General features: G+C 38.0%; 1 protein-coding gene across 4 annotated transcripts in view; it reads right to left on the bottom strand.

Annotated features, from left to right (window-relative positions):
• Window positions 1–225: 225 nt before the first annotated feature.
• PPP2R5E (protein phosphatase 2 regulatory subunit B'epsilon) overlaps window positions 226–18,180 on the bottom strand; it is a 79,445-nt gene continuing 61,490 nt past the window's right edge. For 3 of the 4 annotated variants that reach the window (XM_065838111.2, XM_065838112.2, XM_065838114.2), the window contains 9 exons: window positions 14,675–14,805; window positions 14,531–14,590; window positions 13,776–13,884; window positions 12,998–13,051; window positions 12,850–12,900; window positions 11,956–12,075; window positions 9,779–9,906; window positions 7,307–7,408; window positions 226–4,767 (listed from right to left, as the gene is read on the bottom strand). In XM_065838111.2, the coding sequence (XP_065694183.1) occupies window positions 4,668–4,767; window positions 7,307–7,408; window positions 9,779–9,906; window positions 11,956–12,075; window positions 12,850–12,900; window positions 12,998–13,051; window positions 13,776–13,884; window positions 14,531–14,590; window positions 14,675–14,805 (855 nt within the window). In that variant the 3' untranslated portion in view covers window positions 226–4,667. The remainder of the gene's footprint in view (window positions 4,768–7,306; window positions 7,409–9,778; window positions 9,907–11,955; window positions 12,076–12,849; window positions 12,901–12,997; window positions 13,052–13,775; window positions 13,885–14,530; window positions 14,591–14,674; window positions 14,806–18,180) is intronic. The other variant, XM_065838113.2, reaches the window with a different exon arrangement.

Below are 18,180 nucleotides of genomic sequence, written 5' to 3'. Positions count from 1 at the left end.
CATCATGAGAAAACCTTTTAAAAATAAACTTAATGCAAAGTGAGCCTTTACTACGGTAATAATGGCAGAAACTTGAATTACCACCTCAATGTTGGGGTTTTTTCCTCAAACAAGTGTCCTTACATTTAACGCAGGCGAGTGGGTATTTGACGGCTGGCAGTTCACTGTTGAAAAGCTATGAAGTTTAGATGGGAGGAGGTGGAAAGAAAAGCCAAGCACCTGGAAAACACTTCATTGCTTCTTTATTTAGATGCACCCACAGTACAGAGCCTCTTGAGCATGTGCAAAAGAGGAAGGTTACACATTTATAGCTGGGAGCACCATTGAGTTCGAGTTTCTTTGATACCATTTTTAAGAAAGTAAACTGTTTCCAAAGAATGACATTTGAATCCAAGAGCTTAAGACCTGCTTGTACTTTCTCCAGAGGTGGAAGGTATTTTTCTTTTATTATTACTTTGATGTAGATTAGAAGACATTTTCACAGTCTGGTTGGACCAGTCTATGTATTTCCATATGCACCTTTTAATATATATAAAAAATGTTTCGTTTTTTTGCCCCCCCTTACCCACAGATAGTTAAATGCATCTAAGTTTAAAAACAGTAATGGACCAGAGCATTCCTATGGGGAAAAATGAACTTTTGCTGCCCTCTCCTGCTTAAACAATGAAATGCTAAAATATTAAGATCTATGAATCTAATGCTAACCTTGAAACAAAAAGCATGACAGGTCATTCGCTATACTACAATCAAAAATAGGACAACAACAAGAAATGTATCGGTACTATTTATATTTGAAAAGTTCCTCATGGTTACATGAGGTTATGAGTACAACATATTTACAGTAAGTGATCCAAATAACAAAAACTTGTATTCGGGGAGGTCATGGTAAGATGCGTGTGCTTCTGTGCATGGGAAGCAACACTCAGATGAAAGTTTTCAATCAAAATTAGTTCTGTTCCGTTTCAAGATATTGGTTCGTAGACTTCAAACTGAAAAACTGGGCTACACAAAATCTGCGGCACATATCAACTAGAAAAACTAACCCATGGCTCACTCCAGAGCTGCGAAGAGAAGCCGGCGAGCCGAAATTAAAAAGCCACATGTAAATCAAAACATTCTTCAATCTCACGCATCGTCACCTTTGTCTTGTTTACGGGCAACTGCTTTGGGAGGATGTTGTTACACAATTAAGAGAAAAGGCCAGCTTTGTTTGCCAAGGCAGAACTAAAAGCAAATTATATCGGCTTTATTTGGGGTGGGGGAATAATCTCGTCTTTCCCCCTCCTCACAAAACAATACAAAGGTTTTTAAAGCTCCTAATATATTTTCCTTTCTATAGATTAAGAGAGCCCGAGGCTGTACTTACACACCTATAATGTAAGTACAGCTGCTGCATTTCTTACTGAAGCAATTCTTGGCTCTAACATCCTCATTTTTTCCATGTGTAGGAGGAGATTAAAAAATAAATTAAACCCTTTCATTTATGCTAAGAAAACCAAGCTTAAATTTACTATAACCCCGCTAGTGAATGCTCCAAGGGCACTAGAATACTTTCACTTAGAGCATTCCAACCTTTGGAATAGAGACAAGAAACACTCAAAAGCAATGAAAGGAAAACAATAAGGGAGACTTGCAAGATGAAGAAAGCGTTGTGTGCTCAATTTGAAGTATATACGAGAGGAACTTTACTTTTATACTTGTTTATCCCCATGACCCGATGCAATGCCCTAGTATTGAAAATGCAGCTCTTCCCTTTCACCAGAGACCATTGGATCCTTCCTCCTGACACCAATATGGCCCAGGACACGAGCGACCACCCAACAACCGCTGTCCCAGCAGTTACTTAAAAACATTTACACACATAAAGGTAGTTTCTGGAACTCAAGAAGCAAACGAAAAGCATCATTAAATAGACGCACTGATCACACTTGGGCCCATGTGCTGCCTTCTTCTTTGCCTACAGCTCCGCCGATAGCGCCGGAGCTCTGCGGAGCGGCAGGACATCGCCTTGGGATTGCGGCAAACAGCGGGTCCCGGGGGGACGGTCGTATCTTTGCGGCAAGTGCTTCTTCACGGCTATCGCACAGCACGACCTAGTGCCCGATAAGCCTTTTAGAGTCAAGTGACTAATATCACAGCGTCTCATTCAAAGAAACGTTCCTTCTCGGAAGTGATAAATCATCTATAAACTTTAGATACTCCCCACTATCCCCACAGCAGAGGTAACATCAGAGGTTAACAAAATATTGCAACCCATCAGGTTCTCGTCAGTTTTGTATGATCAATACCAGAATGTCATGGCAAAACCAAAGATAGTTATGAACAAACAACATTCATCTAAACTCTAAGTACAGGACAAGGTGCTTTTTCTCATTTCACATTGTTGTGTTTTACTCCACCAGGTGGAAAACATGATTTTTTTTTCCTCCATTCTATCTCAGCTTTTCACAAATGAACAAAGTCTTTAAGTATGAGCTTAAGTCCACTCTCTTGTAAAGCATGATCATTTCGCACAGAAATCACACTAGCAGATATTTGTTGGTAACAGAAATAAAAGACTGTCAAAATCAAGGGGCTAAGGGACATGATTTGTTATAAATTTATTTAATCTTCAGTATTTCAGCTTGCACCTTTGCTTCAGCACTTCAAAATAAAATGTTTCAACTCCGACAGTAACTGCCTAATTTACATTGTGTCCCAGTCAGTGTTCTTAAAAGAAGCTCATATTAATCCCATTAAACTACGTTGTGTTTGGTGTTGCGTATGACTAATTCCACGTGTTTTTCCAGAATTAACAGTGTCGAGTTTTTACAAAATCCTTGAGTTTACAGCATTTGTGTGTGCAGACCCAGGAGTACAAACTGTGACCTGATAATCCTGAAACAGTCAGTAGTCTAGGAGGGAATTATTGTTTTACCTCTTTTCCGTGCCTGAAAACATGAAAACTTCAAATCCTACTGTATAGTTAAATGGTAGGAAGAAAAATATACAAGCTCGTATTTATACTGTATTTCTATCAATGGCAACAGGTCATAAATTCATGTTTGCAACTATCACAAAGACTCATGAACACCAATTCAGTTTTATACTGTAAATACTGCTGGATTGATGGTTTAGGATTATCAATTCACTGTTGTCATATGTCTATAACAGTTCAAAAGCATCCTGGAGAAAAATCCTGAAACACATACCTTTCGGTATATAATAATGCAACTGCATTAGCTAAATATTTACTGTACATAAGTCTTATCAGCATTTTACCTACCAAAGATGTAAGATTCCACTTTCAAATACAAAGCAGATAGCCAATAATGTATACTTATAATACAGCCCTCTTATTTGTTTTTGTATTTTTTTTTCTTTTGTTTTAAACAATTTGGTCACAATGCACCTTTGATATAAAAGCATTTTAAACTTTATTATTAATACTCAGAACATTAGGATTTCCAGAATTTTTTTCAGTAGCATTTGTAGAACCACTTTTGGTAACAAATACAGTAGTTAGGAATGAGCATCCAGATGAGAATGCAGAAGTAGATTATCCAGAATCCTTTCCAGCTAAGACCATAGGGCTGGTACTGTGATGAGTAATAGTACTAGAACCACAAAAACACTAGGGTATGTTTCTTAGAGGCTACATCCTCTTTTGCTGGAACACTTTATAAATACATATTAAAAAGTAAGGCAACAACTCCAAACAGTCCAAACTGCTACCTCCGCCCAGTTTCCAATCAGATCCATGCCCACTGGGGATCAATTTCATGCTTGCACTGTTTAGTGTTTGTCTATATTCTTTCAAAATGGTCCAATAAAAACATACTGTAATAATTTAGCAATTAGTATGTCTAAAACAACTCCAGTACGTGTGTCCAATGCTCTACCACTAATACTGCTTAGGTACCAAAGTCCAGGGTGTTACCATCGCCCGTTTTTAAAGGATTGTGGACACTAATTTGGGTTTGCAATAAATAGGTGCACGAATCCAAAGCTCCCTTTCCTACTATGTTTATCACCTACTTGTTTTTAAACTCCTAATGTTCAAATTAAGGAAGCACCAGAGACAGCCTGGTACTAAAAAAATGCTCACACCAGTAAACAAAACTTTTATTCAGGACCCATGTTTTTCATGGCCCTGATCTGAAAGGACATTCAACTTATGAAGATGTGCAAAAGGAAAAGAAGTCAAATTACAGTAAAGTTATCCAGAGAAGGAGGATGTTACACAAACTCATAAGGAAATGACAGTCTTTTTTCTCTTTTACTATAAATACACTTAACAGTTTAGCAGAAAGACAAGCTAAATTTTAAGATTGTTCACATTTGAAAGTTGTGTTATACTCTCTGCTAACGATAAATAAGGAACAGGTCCTGACAATGGAATTTGACATCGCAATTTTCATCAACAGATCTTTGAAGACTGGTTTTAAAGAAGGGTTAAAACAATGATTATGTTTGCAAAGTTCTGAGAAGTCCATCTGCTGTCCAAACTTTGGATTAAAGTCCTTATTTTTTTCCTTTACTTAGAGACAGGTATATACAGTGCTGTTGTAATAATGAAACAAATGTGAAATCTACTGTAAAGTTGCACAATACAGAAAACTGTTGCTCCATCTTCTACTACATAAATGTGTGACTCCACAGGTTAATAATGCGGTTTTGTTTTTGTGTTAAGTTGGGATTATTCCATCACGTCTAAGACCTCTCTTTAATTCCAAATCCTCCAGTTTTTTCCACAGTTCTTCACGCTCTTTCTCTTTCTTCTTCTCACTGACAGGTGAAATAAAACAAAGAGTTAGCAGGAGAGAAGACTCTACAATATTTATGCTAAATAATATATAGATGACATTAATTAGCAGCACTAATTTTGCTGAACGCAACTGCAATTTCCCTAACAGATATTTAATTAATTTTTTCTTTTCTTTTTGCTACCTACATAAGTATCACTAAACAAAGCAGTACAAGAAGAACATCAAATGTAAGCTGAACAAAGTGTTCATAGACACTAATTTGTAACGCTAAGGAAAGAAATGCATTGGACTTTTATTGTGGAACAAACATATCATGATTATAAAAATGAACATTTCAGGACTAACTCCCACGTAATTATTTTGAAGTTTCTTTATTTAAGCAAAGTATTTTTTAATCTTATGAGTATCAGCCACTTTTTAGAACAAGCATTCCCTTATTCTTTTAGAATGACTGTTCTCAATTACATTGACTGGTTCCTTCCATACAGCTTAGGCACCTGCCAAGGGAAACTTCAAGCTACAAGATGTGCCTTTTCTTCAGTGATTTACTCTTTTTCCTTACCAAATTCCTACAAGATCTATGCAGCATTTGCTTTAACAACCTGAACAGCTGATTCAGTGAAATGAAACAATTCACCTAACATCTACTTTACCTGCATTATTTGCTTTCTAAATTTCCTGTCTCTGCCACAGTTTTCTTTGAATACATCTCCTTGATATTGCAAGGTACAAAATGCTTCTAATTTCTACTAAATTACCCTGTAGATTCAGGTGAAATTGAAATCTAACAATTCAGATTCTCTGTTTCTCTGTCATTCATTAGAAACACTCCTACACATCTTGATTCGGTCAAAGTATCAACATCTGGCTCATTTATTTGAAGCTTTAATTTCCCAAGAGTATTTTAAACATATAAATAAAATACAAACAACTTTCAGATAAATCCCTGAAGAACACGGTTGGGCTTTCTTTTTGTTTTGTTTTAGAAAAACAGCTCACTGTTACTAGGAAGTATTCAAAATTAAATATAAGTGAAATAGCCTGACATTTTCAGGCTATTTACCAGCTTCTAATCGTTATGAAATATACGCCTGCTTACCTACAAGACTGTTAGAGGATGATCACCTCATCCAACTTACTCATGTGACCTATCACAGTCATTAATATTGAACATCTTTCTCCTGAAACTTTAATGATATCAAAGCGACCCTTTTGAAATGCAGTCGTATTAAGATGCTAAACATTTCCTGTAAACATTAAGGTAAATATCCCAGTTTATGCATGCAGGGATTTACGTGTTTGGAAATTATAAGTAGTAAATAAAAATGGTGAAACGGTTGGGACCAGCCTCGATAGGAGATACAACACCAGTAGGTACAAGAAAAATTCTTTGTGCAGTTCAGTCAATAAACCTCACCCATGACCCACACCCAGGACGTGCTACTGCAGTGCCTGGTTCTGTTCAGAGCAGAGTTCCTCGTCTTATGGGGCAAAGTGCAGCTGCAAAATTGATTTAAGGCACTGAGGTCCTTCAGTCAATGGCTGGATTAGAAGTCCAGTCCTAAAATTCTCTGCCTTTCCAGGCAGCGTTGTCTCAGCCGCCTGAGCACACACCTATCAAGAAGTCATTGAGCATCTTAGCTCAAATATAGATCTAAGTCTCTAAAAGCTAAATGCTGTATTAATCAGGCTGTTATTTTGTGTATAAAGCTCACACAATTAAAGAAGTTTGGCCTCCAAGAGCCTTTAGAGACTAGACAACCCTAACCAGCTCTGCTGACACCAGTTTGGCCTCCAAGAGCCTTTAGAGACTAGACAACCCTAACCAGCTCTGTGCTTTGCGTGGGGGACCCTGCATCACAGAACGGGTGTGACTTAAATGAAGTTGCAAACTGTTCAGAGTTTCTGAAGTTTCCTCATTTTTCTTCACCTGGTGCTTTGGATAAGATGGAACTTTTGAGAAAAGATGCCGCACTAAAATTGGAAAATGAAGATCAAGGAAAACAGGAGAAAAGACAAAAAGCACTTCACTGGGGTGGAACTAATGGTCGTATGAATGGTGTAAGTAGTGGATCCTGCATGCTAAAGACTCAGATACAGCACGAGCTCTGAATAAGAAAAAAAAGGATTGAGAGATGCTCTAGGACCACATCCAGCCTAAGAAAAGGAGTTTGGAAAAATCAGATCTTAGGGTTTTCCCTTCTATATCTTCCTAAACCTCAGTGAGACTTTTTCCAAGTCTTTAACCCTTGTTTTTCTTTTTATTATTGACGATCTTGATTTATTTAATCTTCAGGAATGTGGCATGAGAAGGAATTCCACAAGGAATGTGGATTCCCAAGTAAGGCAATGGATACTGTACTTCGTAAGGAGAAAAGAAGAACCTGTACATGATATTATCTCACATCTTGCAAAGAGAAGGCTAAGGAGCGTGCAGGGAGATAAATGAGTCACCTTGTCTATTATGTGTGAAATTATGCAATTGCACCTGAGTTCAAGGGAAAAACTAAACAGCAGGCCTTATGCACAGCTGACAAAAAAAAGCTTTAAAAAGTTACCGCTGACGATCTGACTTGTAAGTGGCTGTCAGCTCATCAAACATGGTGCTGTTCATTTCCATAAATGCCTTCAACACGTTGTAGACTAAAGCCACAATAGCCCTGTGAAACATGAAAAGAGAAGAAGAGAAAGGAGTCTATTAGTGACAGGTGAAATCAAACGTGAAATAAAAGTGTCTTCTCTTACCAGCATTTCTGCGACCAATTCTGCTTTTGCAAGTATGATAATGTAAATTCTTTGATTTCAGTGAAACTACTTTCAATTAACATATTTAAAGGTAAGAATCAGCTTTCATGTCTCTACTGACTACGTAAATGGAGCAAACCAAAACTCCAGGGTAAAAGGTAACAACAGAAAGCTATTACATATAACTACAGACTCTTCCCTTCATGCTGTGGAGCAATTCTGAGTGCAACTCCAGGGATTCAAACCGTGAATGCTGGCAGAAGGAATAGAATTTAAACACGAAATGGGAGTGATTCATACTTCTTTATGATTTTTCTATGAAGCTGAATATTCAGTGCATCTATGCAAAATACAAGGCTGTATTTCAAGAGCGATTTCCTTGTACTCATACGTTTCATATTCGTTTTCACTTGGGTACAAGCAAAAAACTCTTTGAAAACCCACAAATCCTTCAGACAAATGCCGCAGTATCTGTGTAAAACTGTGTGTGTATATATATATTAAATATATATATTATATACACATATAAAAATTACTAGTCTGTCTCTCTAACCTCTGCCTACTTTTCTTATTACTGTTCCTGACCTTACCCAAGAACCAATACACCACTGCTTATTTGATTTAGAGTTGCTTAATTGCATGAAACATGACAGGTATGATCTGTTCATACAGGAAGAAATTATGTAGAATAATACTAATCCTAATAATACTACTACTAATAATAATAATTTCAAAAAGGCTTCAAAGGCATCCTGTCCCACAAAGGTTAAAAAAGGTACAATCAGTTAACTTTCATCCAATTTGACTGGGTAACTAACATAGAATATACTAGAATTGCCAAAGTAAGATGGACCTGCTAATAGTCTGATTATCTGGAGGTTAAAATTCCTTTGTGGCAGAGTTGAAGATAAAGAAACAGCAAAGCAGCTGAAAAGGGCAAAGGGAAAGAACAAAATCTAAAAAACTTGCAAAGAATTTTGAGTATATTATCAATCAAGAGATCCCAGTTCCTGATGCTTGTCATATACAGGCATGGGGCTGCTCAAGAAACAGCTCTTCAGCCAGGAGGCAGCAAAATCAAGGTTACAGGTGCCAGGAACCTTTGGAGAAAACCTCTATAGCACACAAACTATGTGCCATTTCTCACACTTTACCCCAATCTATTATTCAACTCTCTTGATAAACTTTGTTGCCTGCATTTAAAAATGTTCTGATAAATATAAAAATTCTTTAAACACCTTATTCATTTTACATGTACCTTAGCCTGGCTTGTGTGTCAAAGGCACAACATTCCTGTGGGTATGAAAACTCTGAGAATGGGGATACTGGAGCACTCATTGCCAGAAGCATCCCAGTGCCCGCTATAAAAGGCTGGGCAGGTTGGAGCCTGGTAACACGTTACTATGCCACAGAAAATGTCTTTTTGTGACAAGTGTTAGTTCAGTTACAGAACCTTTCCAGTAGCATTAGATTCATCACAAAAAACACAAACTTTATGTTTGGCTACATACAGAACAAAAGGACTAATGTTTTTAAAGATGGAATGTTTCACAAATACTTGACAGGAAGGTCTTAAAGCAACTGAGACCTGAATGTAGCACAGATCATTAAAAATACTGGATTTACCAATCGGTGAACACTTTGACTTAGCTAAAGTTTAGAATACATGGCATCTAACAGTGTTTTCCATTAAATAACTCTCGAGAAGGTCATTCAGTTTAAGAATAAAAATTCCCAGTTAACAGGATATCAATATGAAGCAACCACTCCATTACTGTGTGTAATAGAGAACAGCTGTATTTCAGTAAATTTAGAAAAAACAATCCAACCTAAGAATATACTGATGTCTCTGTGCTTCACAGCTAGTACCAGAAGTATCAGTATCACCCATGATACTGCCACAGGGCTTTACCAACACCACAGGATATTATTCTAGACAATTTACAATCAGGTTGAAGACGTTAACCAGTTTATAAAAAACTGTGTAGGAGAAATGCCTGATGAGCAATGCTTTCTTCAATAACAATGTAACATCTAATTTCTCTTTTCTCCAACTTGTGAGAAGGTCTATTTTAATCCCGTAAGGTACTGATTTTTGTACACATACCAGATAATTAAAAACAAGTCAAGTACAGACTAATTCATATTGGCATTAATGCAGTTGCACCTGCTCTTGCCAGCGTTGAATTTGGATCTCTCCCGTTCGGATGTTCTTCAGCAGACATACCCTAAGTTTATCAGTGATACATCAAACGGTAAGATAAATAGTAATGGCAAAAACTTACGGATTCCAGTGTTCTTTAGAAATCCTATAAAGGCTGGAAAACATGATGGGAAGTATAACATTTGAATTCTCCTCTATCAAACTCATTATGTATTCGTTATTCCAATAATACAACGCCCTCTCGGCCACCTAAGAGTCAAAGGAATAAAATATTAACAGGAATTCAGATACCTATAATTCTGTCATTTTCTGAAGGAAAAACAAATCACTGGGAAATTTGACAATGATGAATTAACAGGAATCATTAATTTGGAAATAAAACTCTAATCAGCAGCACAACATGCATTGAGTGCACCCTTACTGAGTTTGCAGATGACACCAAATTGGGTGGGAGTGTTGATCTGCTCAGGGGTAGGAAGCCTCTACAGAGGGACCTGGACCAGCTGGATCTTTGGGCTGAGGCCAATTGTATCAGGTTCAACAAGGCCAAGCGCCAGGTCCTGCACTTGGGTCACAACAACCCCAGGCAGCGCTACAGGCTCGGGGAAGAGTGGCTGGAAAGTGCCTGGCAGAGAGGGATCTGGGGTTGTTGGTTGCCAGCATCTGATCATGAGCCAGCAGTGTGTCCAGGTGGCCAAAAAGGCCAACAGCATCCTGGCTTGCATCAGAAATAGTGTTGCCAGCAGGACCAGGGAACTGATTGTCCCCCTGTACTTGGTGCTGGTGAGGCCACACCTCGAAATCCTGTGTTTAGTTTCGGGCCCTTCATCATAAAGAAAGACACTGAGATACTAGAGAGGTGACGAAGCTGGTGAGGGGTCTGGAGCACAAGTCTGATGAGGAGCAGATGAGGGAACTGGGGCTGTTCAGCCTGGAAAAAAGGAGACTGAGAGGAGACCTTATCCCTGTCTACAACTACCTGGAAGGAGGTTGTAGCATGGAGGGTGTTGGTCTCTTCTCCCAAGTAGCAAGTGATAGGACAAGAGGAAATGGCCTTAAGTTGCACCAAGGGACGTTCAGATTGGATATTAGCAAAAAAACATTTCTGGAAAGGGTTGTCAGGCATTGGAACAGGCTGCCCAGGGCAGTGCTGGAGTCACCATTCCTGGAGGGGTTTAAAAGGCATTGAGACGAGGTTCCTAGGGACATGCTTTAGTGCTAGAGTTTGGGTTGGACTTGATGATCCTGAGGGTGTCTTCCAACCAAAATGATTCTATGATTAGCATAATGAAATTTTTATCCTATAATTCAGATCCCACAGCATCCACTCTTTCCCGAGCGTTATGCCTTTCCTCACTGAAGACCAGGTGCAGATGCCACATTAACGCTGCAGCTGTAGAGAGGATGGGGGACCAGCCAGTATCCCCATGGCCCCTGTCCCTCATTCCTGTGACTGCAGTCGAAAGGACAAGAGCAGCGCTGGGATACTGGAGGAAGGAGACAGGGAAAGGCCCAGCAGCTGGGCTGAATAGGGGAGATCTCAAGCGTGGGGAAGGTACCAATGATAATAATCACCTTGGGGAAGAGCTGGTGAGGGTGTAAGAGGGGAAAACACCGATCTAAATTATGCTAAAAACAAATGTAGTCCAAGGAATAGCCGAAAACAGTCACATCAGCTTTTGTGCCTATCTCCTCTTCACATGTGATTCAATTTAAATCCTGTTCATTCCCCTTCTTTCTGTTACGCCATGTGAAGAAAACAGGCTATGGGTTCTCCCACCTCTAACCAGACATCTCCTTACAGAATGAAGGAAATGGGAAAACAAGAATGCTGCACAATATTGTGCTAAAAAAGATAGCAAATAAACCCTAGGTGGCCTATCAGTCCACAGGCCATGTGGTGAGTACCCATCACCTGCAGTCAGAAGGGCTCAAAGTCTCAAAGTTTAAACCAGGGAGATCAAACTCAATTTCACCGGGGCTCACATAAGCCTCATGGTTGCCTTCAAAGGGCCAAATGTAATTTGTAAGAGTAGTTACATTTAGTAGTTACATTTATATATTTATCCTGGTTTAAGGCCTTATGGGGCTTAGAAAGGCAAGTTCTGTGCAGTAACCCCAGATACATCTAATAATTCATGGAGCTCAGAACTGAACTTCCACTGCAACTCTTCCATAGAAATCCAGAAGACAGGTATTTAAAATCACATAACATAAAATAATATTTACATTTGGGGGTGTGTTATGTTTGAAATTGAGACTATACATTCCTATACAACGATAACTTCTACCACTGACCTGAAAATGAGGGCTAGAGACACACTTGGCAATTTGTTTAAACAACGGTTCCTGGATTTTGACAAATTGTGATGGTTCGATTACATCCAAGATTTCCTCCAGCTCTCCTAGGAACATGACCTAAAGACAAGGAAGGAAGCATTCAATATAAAACCTCTGAATCACCTTGATCAGCAAAATGCTGATAACCCTCAAACCACTTGAGGGAAAACTGGAAACCTCACTAGCTCAGAAAGACCCTCTCGAAAATAGGATCAGTTCCACCCTTAGTGGTTTCTAGATTCAGGCTCCTTAAAGGAGGATGAGTGTGGGCAAAGGCTTTATTTAAAGCAACAAAATTTGGAACAGCACCGGTATATCCATGCTAAAATATCTCTTTATTTTACTTCATTTTTGGAAACAATATAGAAAACAACAGTTTTGTTTTGTCACAAAATCTCATTAGGGAAAGTCAGATTTGCATCAAGAATTTGAAATAAAAATGAAAAGGTGTAACTACATCATCTACATGCTTAGTGGGCAAATGCCAGACAATAAAGTATCTTTCATCCTCCCTGGAAAAATACTATCCTCACATATAAACTATTCCAAATCTGAAAGAGTTTCCAGTCTATCCTCAACTATGTTTATTTTCTCATTTATAAAACAAAAAGAAACTTCTCTGCAGAAAAAATGGTGCTTATTTTGTGAACAGGAAACGTGGTTATTAAACCTTTCATAGTAAAAACTGTCCAGAAACTCATAATTCAAATATGGAAAATCACCTATAAGAATTAATACCAAGATCCACCACAGCATGTGCTATCTACCTGGAAATATCTAAAGATTCCCTGCCTATTATATTGTAGAACAAAATAACACTTTTAAGTGTTGTTAACACTAGCTACCACTTACCTCTTTCTGACTGCATGTTTTTGGCCAGAATTTCATTAAACCTCTAATGACCTGGAATAGAAGGACAAAAAAAAGTTACATTTTTTACTTTTCTCTCAACAGGGTAGATAAGCTACTTATGATGCAAAAGTATGAAAGAAATAGTTACCGGCTCTGTGAGTGAGGGGTCCTTCTCCAGAAACTGTACTATGCAATACGCCAGCTGTGAAGAGGTAAAGATTTAAGAAAACAACGTTAGAACAATGTTTTGAAGCTTCTGTTACTCTCTGAAACTGTATTTTTCTACACATTTTTTACATCGTCACAATCAAACTCTCACAAGATGAGCCAACACAGCTAAAGCCTGGAATAACATTTAGAGAGCACAGCTTTATCAGAATAAGAAAGACTGCACCATGTGAAAATCAGAGAGAAAGGCAAAAGGTATCACTTATGGGAGGAAATATTACGTCATTAAAGCTAGATGTATAAAAAGATATATGAGAGCATAAATGCAGAAAGAAATCTGTGACTATGCAAAGATTAATCGAAGATGACACAAAAATGTGGGTATCCATATTGAGGAAACTGCCAGGATGAAGAAGAACCTTGACAGTACCAGACTAAGGAAACCCAAACGTCGTCTTGGGAGAGGGAACATGAGAGGCAAACTTGTGAGAATGGGAAAACAACAGAGAGGAAAAGCTAAAGAGAGAGTTTAACTACTAAACAAAATCCCCCAAATTAGAGATGTATGTCACACTTTAATTATCCAATCAGAAGACAATTATCATACAAACGACATTAAATTATTGCATTTTTTCCACATTTCAAAACCTTCCTTCCACCCTTTTTGTGCTACACAATTAAGTTTCCAAAGCAGCATTAAAAAAAAATTATCATTTTAAGTGAGTATAAAATACTGTTACAATGTTTATATCTTCTACCTGTGCATGGAAGAGTGATAAACTCCTGACAGTGTGTAAAGGGATCAGCACCTTCACCAGGAACTGTTTATGCTCTGCCTTGAGAGGTAAAGCAAAACCATTGATAATACTGGAAATTAAAAGAAAACATATTTGTTAGTGTTATCATCACAGAAAACATTGCTGAGGTCTGAACGAGCACTTTCCGGATTAATTTAGCTTAGCAGTCAGCACCTTTTTGCAAATAGCAGGCTTATGCCATTTGTAAACAGGTGCTGACTTTCGTCCTGCTTTATATTAGCTATGCAGTACATATGTAGGTAGCAATTCAGCTCCAACTTACGAATAATCATATAAACATCTGCACAAACCTGTTGCCAAACAGGTAAGACTTTGCCTATGTGGTCTGCAAATTCATGTGAGCAAGGTGTTCTTGAGTAATTAACTCACCAGAACTAGATTTACCCAAAATATTCACAGTGTTAGTGTGCTCAAAAAATATATATATTCTGCAGGATGTAAGGATGAAGTGCATAAAATGTAACAAGCACATACACAAAGACAAAATCAATCCAACGCTTTTGGCTGCAACTTGCAACCAGTTATATAGTCTTGGCAAAGATGTGGCAGAGATTTGCACGTGGCCTTAGAGAAGAGCACGCGTGCACATCTGTTTTCAGAATCAGGGCTTATAGTAATACTTTTTCTGAATCCAACACTATTCTGACGTGTCCAGAAGGAAGTTTGAGACAGATAATAAATAAAGACTGGTTTACCTTCCTAAAATTTCCAACAGCTCAGCTACGCCATTGAAGTGTTCAGTTTCATAAACAAATCTAAAAAAAGAAAAGTTAAATATAAGTAATATATCAGTTTCTTAAAATGTTCCTACGTGAAAAGTATCTTCTCCCACAACTTACCGTAGAAAAATATTATTAATCTGTTTTCGGATAAATGCTCTAAGACCCAGAAACTTGCCATAAATTCTGTGCAAGACTGTTTTTAGGTAGTCTCGTTCTCGAGGGTCTTCACTGTCAAACAGCTCCAACAGCTGTGTTTAAAAGAAAAAGAGAACTGAAACAGTAGACATTTGACAAGTATGACACACAGATTTCTATATAAAAATTAAATTCATGGAAGCACATGCACATAAGAATTCAATATCAATGTTAGCCAAGCTGTAGAAATAGAGTATTAAAAATAGCTGTTGTAACCTCAGCACAACATCATGAAACTCAGTTTATTAATTTTCACTTCTGACATAACAAAACTTTGGAAATCGTCAAAAACTAATAAACTTTTGATTAACTGGCTCCAAAATGCTGCCTTCCTTCTCCCCAGAAATAAATAAAATAAATAAATTCTTAGACGCTGTCATATCTACAAGATAAGACCGTTTGCCTCATACCATCCACCATCCCTTCACTCTGCAGAACTAAAAGGTCCTCATTTGCTCTAATATTTTGCTCTCACAACATGGTGTCAAGGTCACATTTTTCTAATTGCTTGTAATTTATATTATGAGCTCTTAAGCCTTGCCAGTGATTGCACGGCCTTCAGGCTCTGGAACGACTCGACAGTGAAGTCTATGCCAGCACTGGATCTGCTGTCACGGGATGAGCACACGAATCAAAGCATCGGGGGGAATTAATCTTCCAGGTTAAACAAAATGGTAAATTTAATATCCAGTTTAAAAACAAAACGAAACAAAAGCCACAAATGAAACCCTACAACAAACACAAACACACCCACCTTTACTAAGTAATTCTTAAATAAAACTTTAAAACAGCAAAACGATCATGTGGTACTTGTACTTCATCTTTTTTGGTGATGCAACACTGGCTATTCTGGCAGACTTTTGGAAAAAGTTAGAAGGTAAACTTTATTTAAAGCTAAAATCAACCAACTATAGCAACAAAAAACTACCAACCAAACAAAAACCAACCAAGCAACAACAAAAAAAACCCACAAACAAGCACAGGGCAACAAAGATGATGAAGTGAGTGGAGCATCTCCCTTATGAGGAAAGGCTGAGGGAGCTGGGGCTCTTTAGCTTGGAGAAGAGGAGGCTGAGGGGTGACCTCATTAATGTTTACAGATATATAAAGGGTGAGCATCAGGAGGATGGAGCCAGGCTCTTCTCGGTGACAACCAATGACAGGACAAGGGGTAATGGGTACAAACTGGAACACAAGAGGTTCCACTTAAATACGAGAAGAAACTTCTTCTCAGTGAGGGTGACCGAACACTGGACCAGGCTGCACTGGGAGGTTGTGGAGTCTCCTACTCTGCAGACATTCAAACCCGCCTGGACACCTTCCTGTGGAACCTCATCTGGGTGTTCCTGCTCCGGCGGGGGGATTGGACTGGATGAGCTTTTGAGGTCCCTTTCAATCTCTAACATTCTGTGATTCTGTGAAACACGTAGAAAATTGGAAAGTTTAAGGTATTAATCATAAGCAACCAGTAACTCTCTTGCATGAAAAAGAAAGCAACTGTCAACCAACTTGCAAAAGAAATGAAGAGTCTGCCAAAGGGGTCTAACAAACGTATAAGACGACGTCAGAAAATTATTATAGGAATGGTGGAAACCAAAACTATCTTGGATTCACAAACAGATAAATTGTAACTACCTATTATAAGCAGATACACCAGTGTATGTAAACTACCTGATCTCTGTTTAACTGCTACACAACTTCAAGGAGGTGAAAAAGAAAAAAAGACAGAAAAATATGATTAAAAGTGCTTAAATTGTCTGGGATTTTGCTTTCTAGCATCCAGGTTTAGGCCTGATGTACATATGCTACTTCATTGTTTTGAATGTTTCCATAGCTCGTAATGAGATCCCACTTCCTTCTCCTTGCAGTAAGAATCCATGGTGGGAATTTTCATGAGGAAATGATGAGGTTTGTGAGCTGCCCTCCGGAGGTCATAAACACATCGCTTTGTTCAATTAGTTCTACAGCTACATAAATAAATAGTCACCCCATCCTTCCCCAAATAGCAAATTTCACCCAAAGACAGCAAACAGCTGGAAACACTTATGTTTTTAAATTTTTTACTGGATTGCTTTTCGGAGCAAAATATTTATATTTCCAATTCTCTTATACTGATCCTCTATGGAAACATTGCTGAACTAAGACTCAGTCTCTCATTAAAAAAAGACAATTATTTTGGTATGTCCAATTTGTTATCAGGTTTCAACAATAAAGTCTTATTTTTAAGGATAAGCTGCAAGATGTCCATAATTTATTTGACTACTCTGACACTAAACATACATAGAAAAGGGAAATAAATTTTCCAAAATAGCAACCTACATAACACAGACACTTGTGGATATATTTTAATAGTATGTCTCTTAGCAACCACTGCCAACCATTTCAGACTGTATACAAGCTGGCTTTAGCAATGCACAGTTACACGCAAAACACACAGTGGAAAGCCAGAAACACAACAATATTCAGGAAACAAAAGCAAAAAGCAAACAAGAAAATGATGGGGAAATGCCCATTTAAAAAACAATTTTTTCATATAGGCATTCTTACTGCCAAGAAACACTTTATTATGGAGTTCCTCCAATCAAAATAAAATATAAAATCTTTTTTTTTAAAAAAAAAGGAGAGAAAACTGATTTCAAAGACTGTCACACTTGCGTGGTCAGTGTCATGAAACATCACTGAATCGACTGGGTTGGAAAAGACCTCAGAGATCATCAAGTCCAACTCCTGGTCCAACTCCAGTCCACTGACTAGATCATGGTACTAATGCCATGTCCAATCAAACATGTTTAAAGTTCCTAAGTCTCAAATTGGCTTCCAACCCTGTTTCCCCCAAAATAAAACCTACCCCGAAAATAAGCCCTACCACGATTTTTCAGGGTTTTTGAGGATGCTTGAAATATAAGCCCTAATCCAAAAATAAGCCCTAGTTACCGTTAATAAAAAGTAAATTTAAATAGCGTCCAAGCAGTAAAGAAGTAAGCAACTTTTGGAGCAAAAATTGTATAAGACCCTGTCATATTTTGGAGGAAACAGGGTATATTAGTGTCCGTAGTCACAGATACTTGGCTATTACTCTAGACACACAACAAAGACAATAAGAAGTGGAAGGACACCCCAGTTATACACACAGCAATGTATCTTCAACTGCATACATAAGGCTCAACAGAACTTTTTGTGGAAAAACATGAATTTTAAATTCACACACTGTGCATAGAAATATATAAAAACGCATCATCTAACCACGTGGCAAGAACTTAATGAATTCTTAGAATTCTTTTGAACTCTTATGTGTCCTGTCATACATTTTCAGATATGCAGGTTTCAAAGTCTCAGATTTCCCCTCTTCCAGTAGATATCATTCTTGCATGTAGTAGAATAGATTTATTAAAGATTAACACAATTAAGAATAATTTTTTTAAATCCTT

This window comes from Patagioenas fasciata, chromosome 5 (genome assembly GCF_037038585.1).
Source record: "Patagioenas fasciata isolate bPatFas1 chromosome 5, bPatFas1.hap1, whole genome shotgun sequence".
Taxonomy (NCBI): domain Eukaryota; kingdom Metazoa; phylum Chordata; class Aves; order Columbiformes; family Columbidae; genus Patagioenas; species Patagioenas fasciata.
The sequence above is the reverse complement of the archived record's forward strand: the minus strand, read 5'-3'. Positions and strand labels throughout refer to the sequence as shown.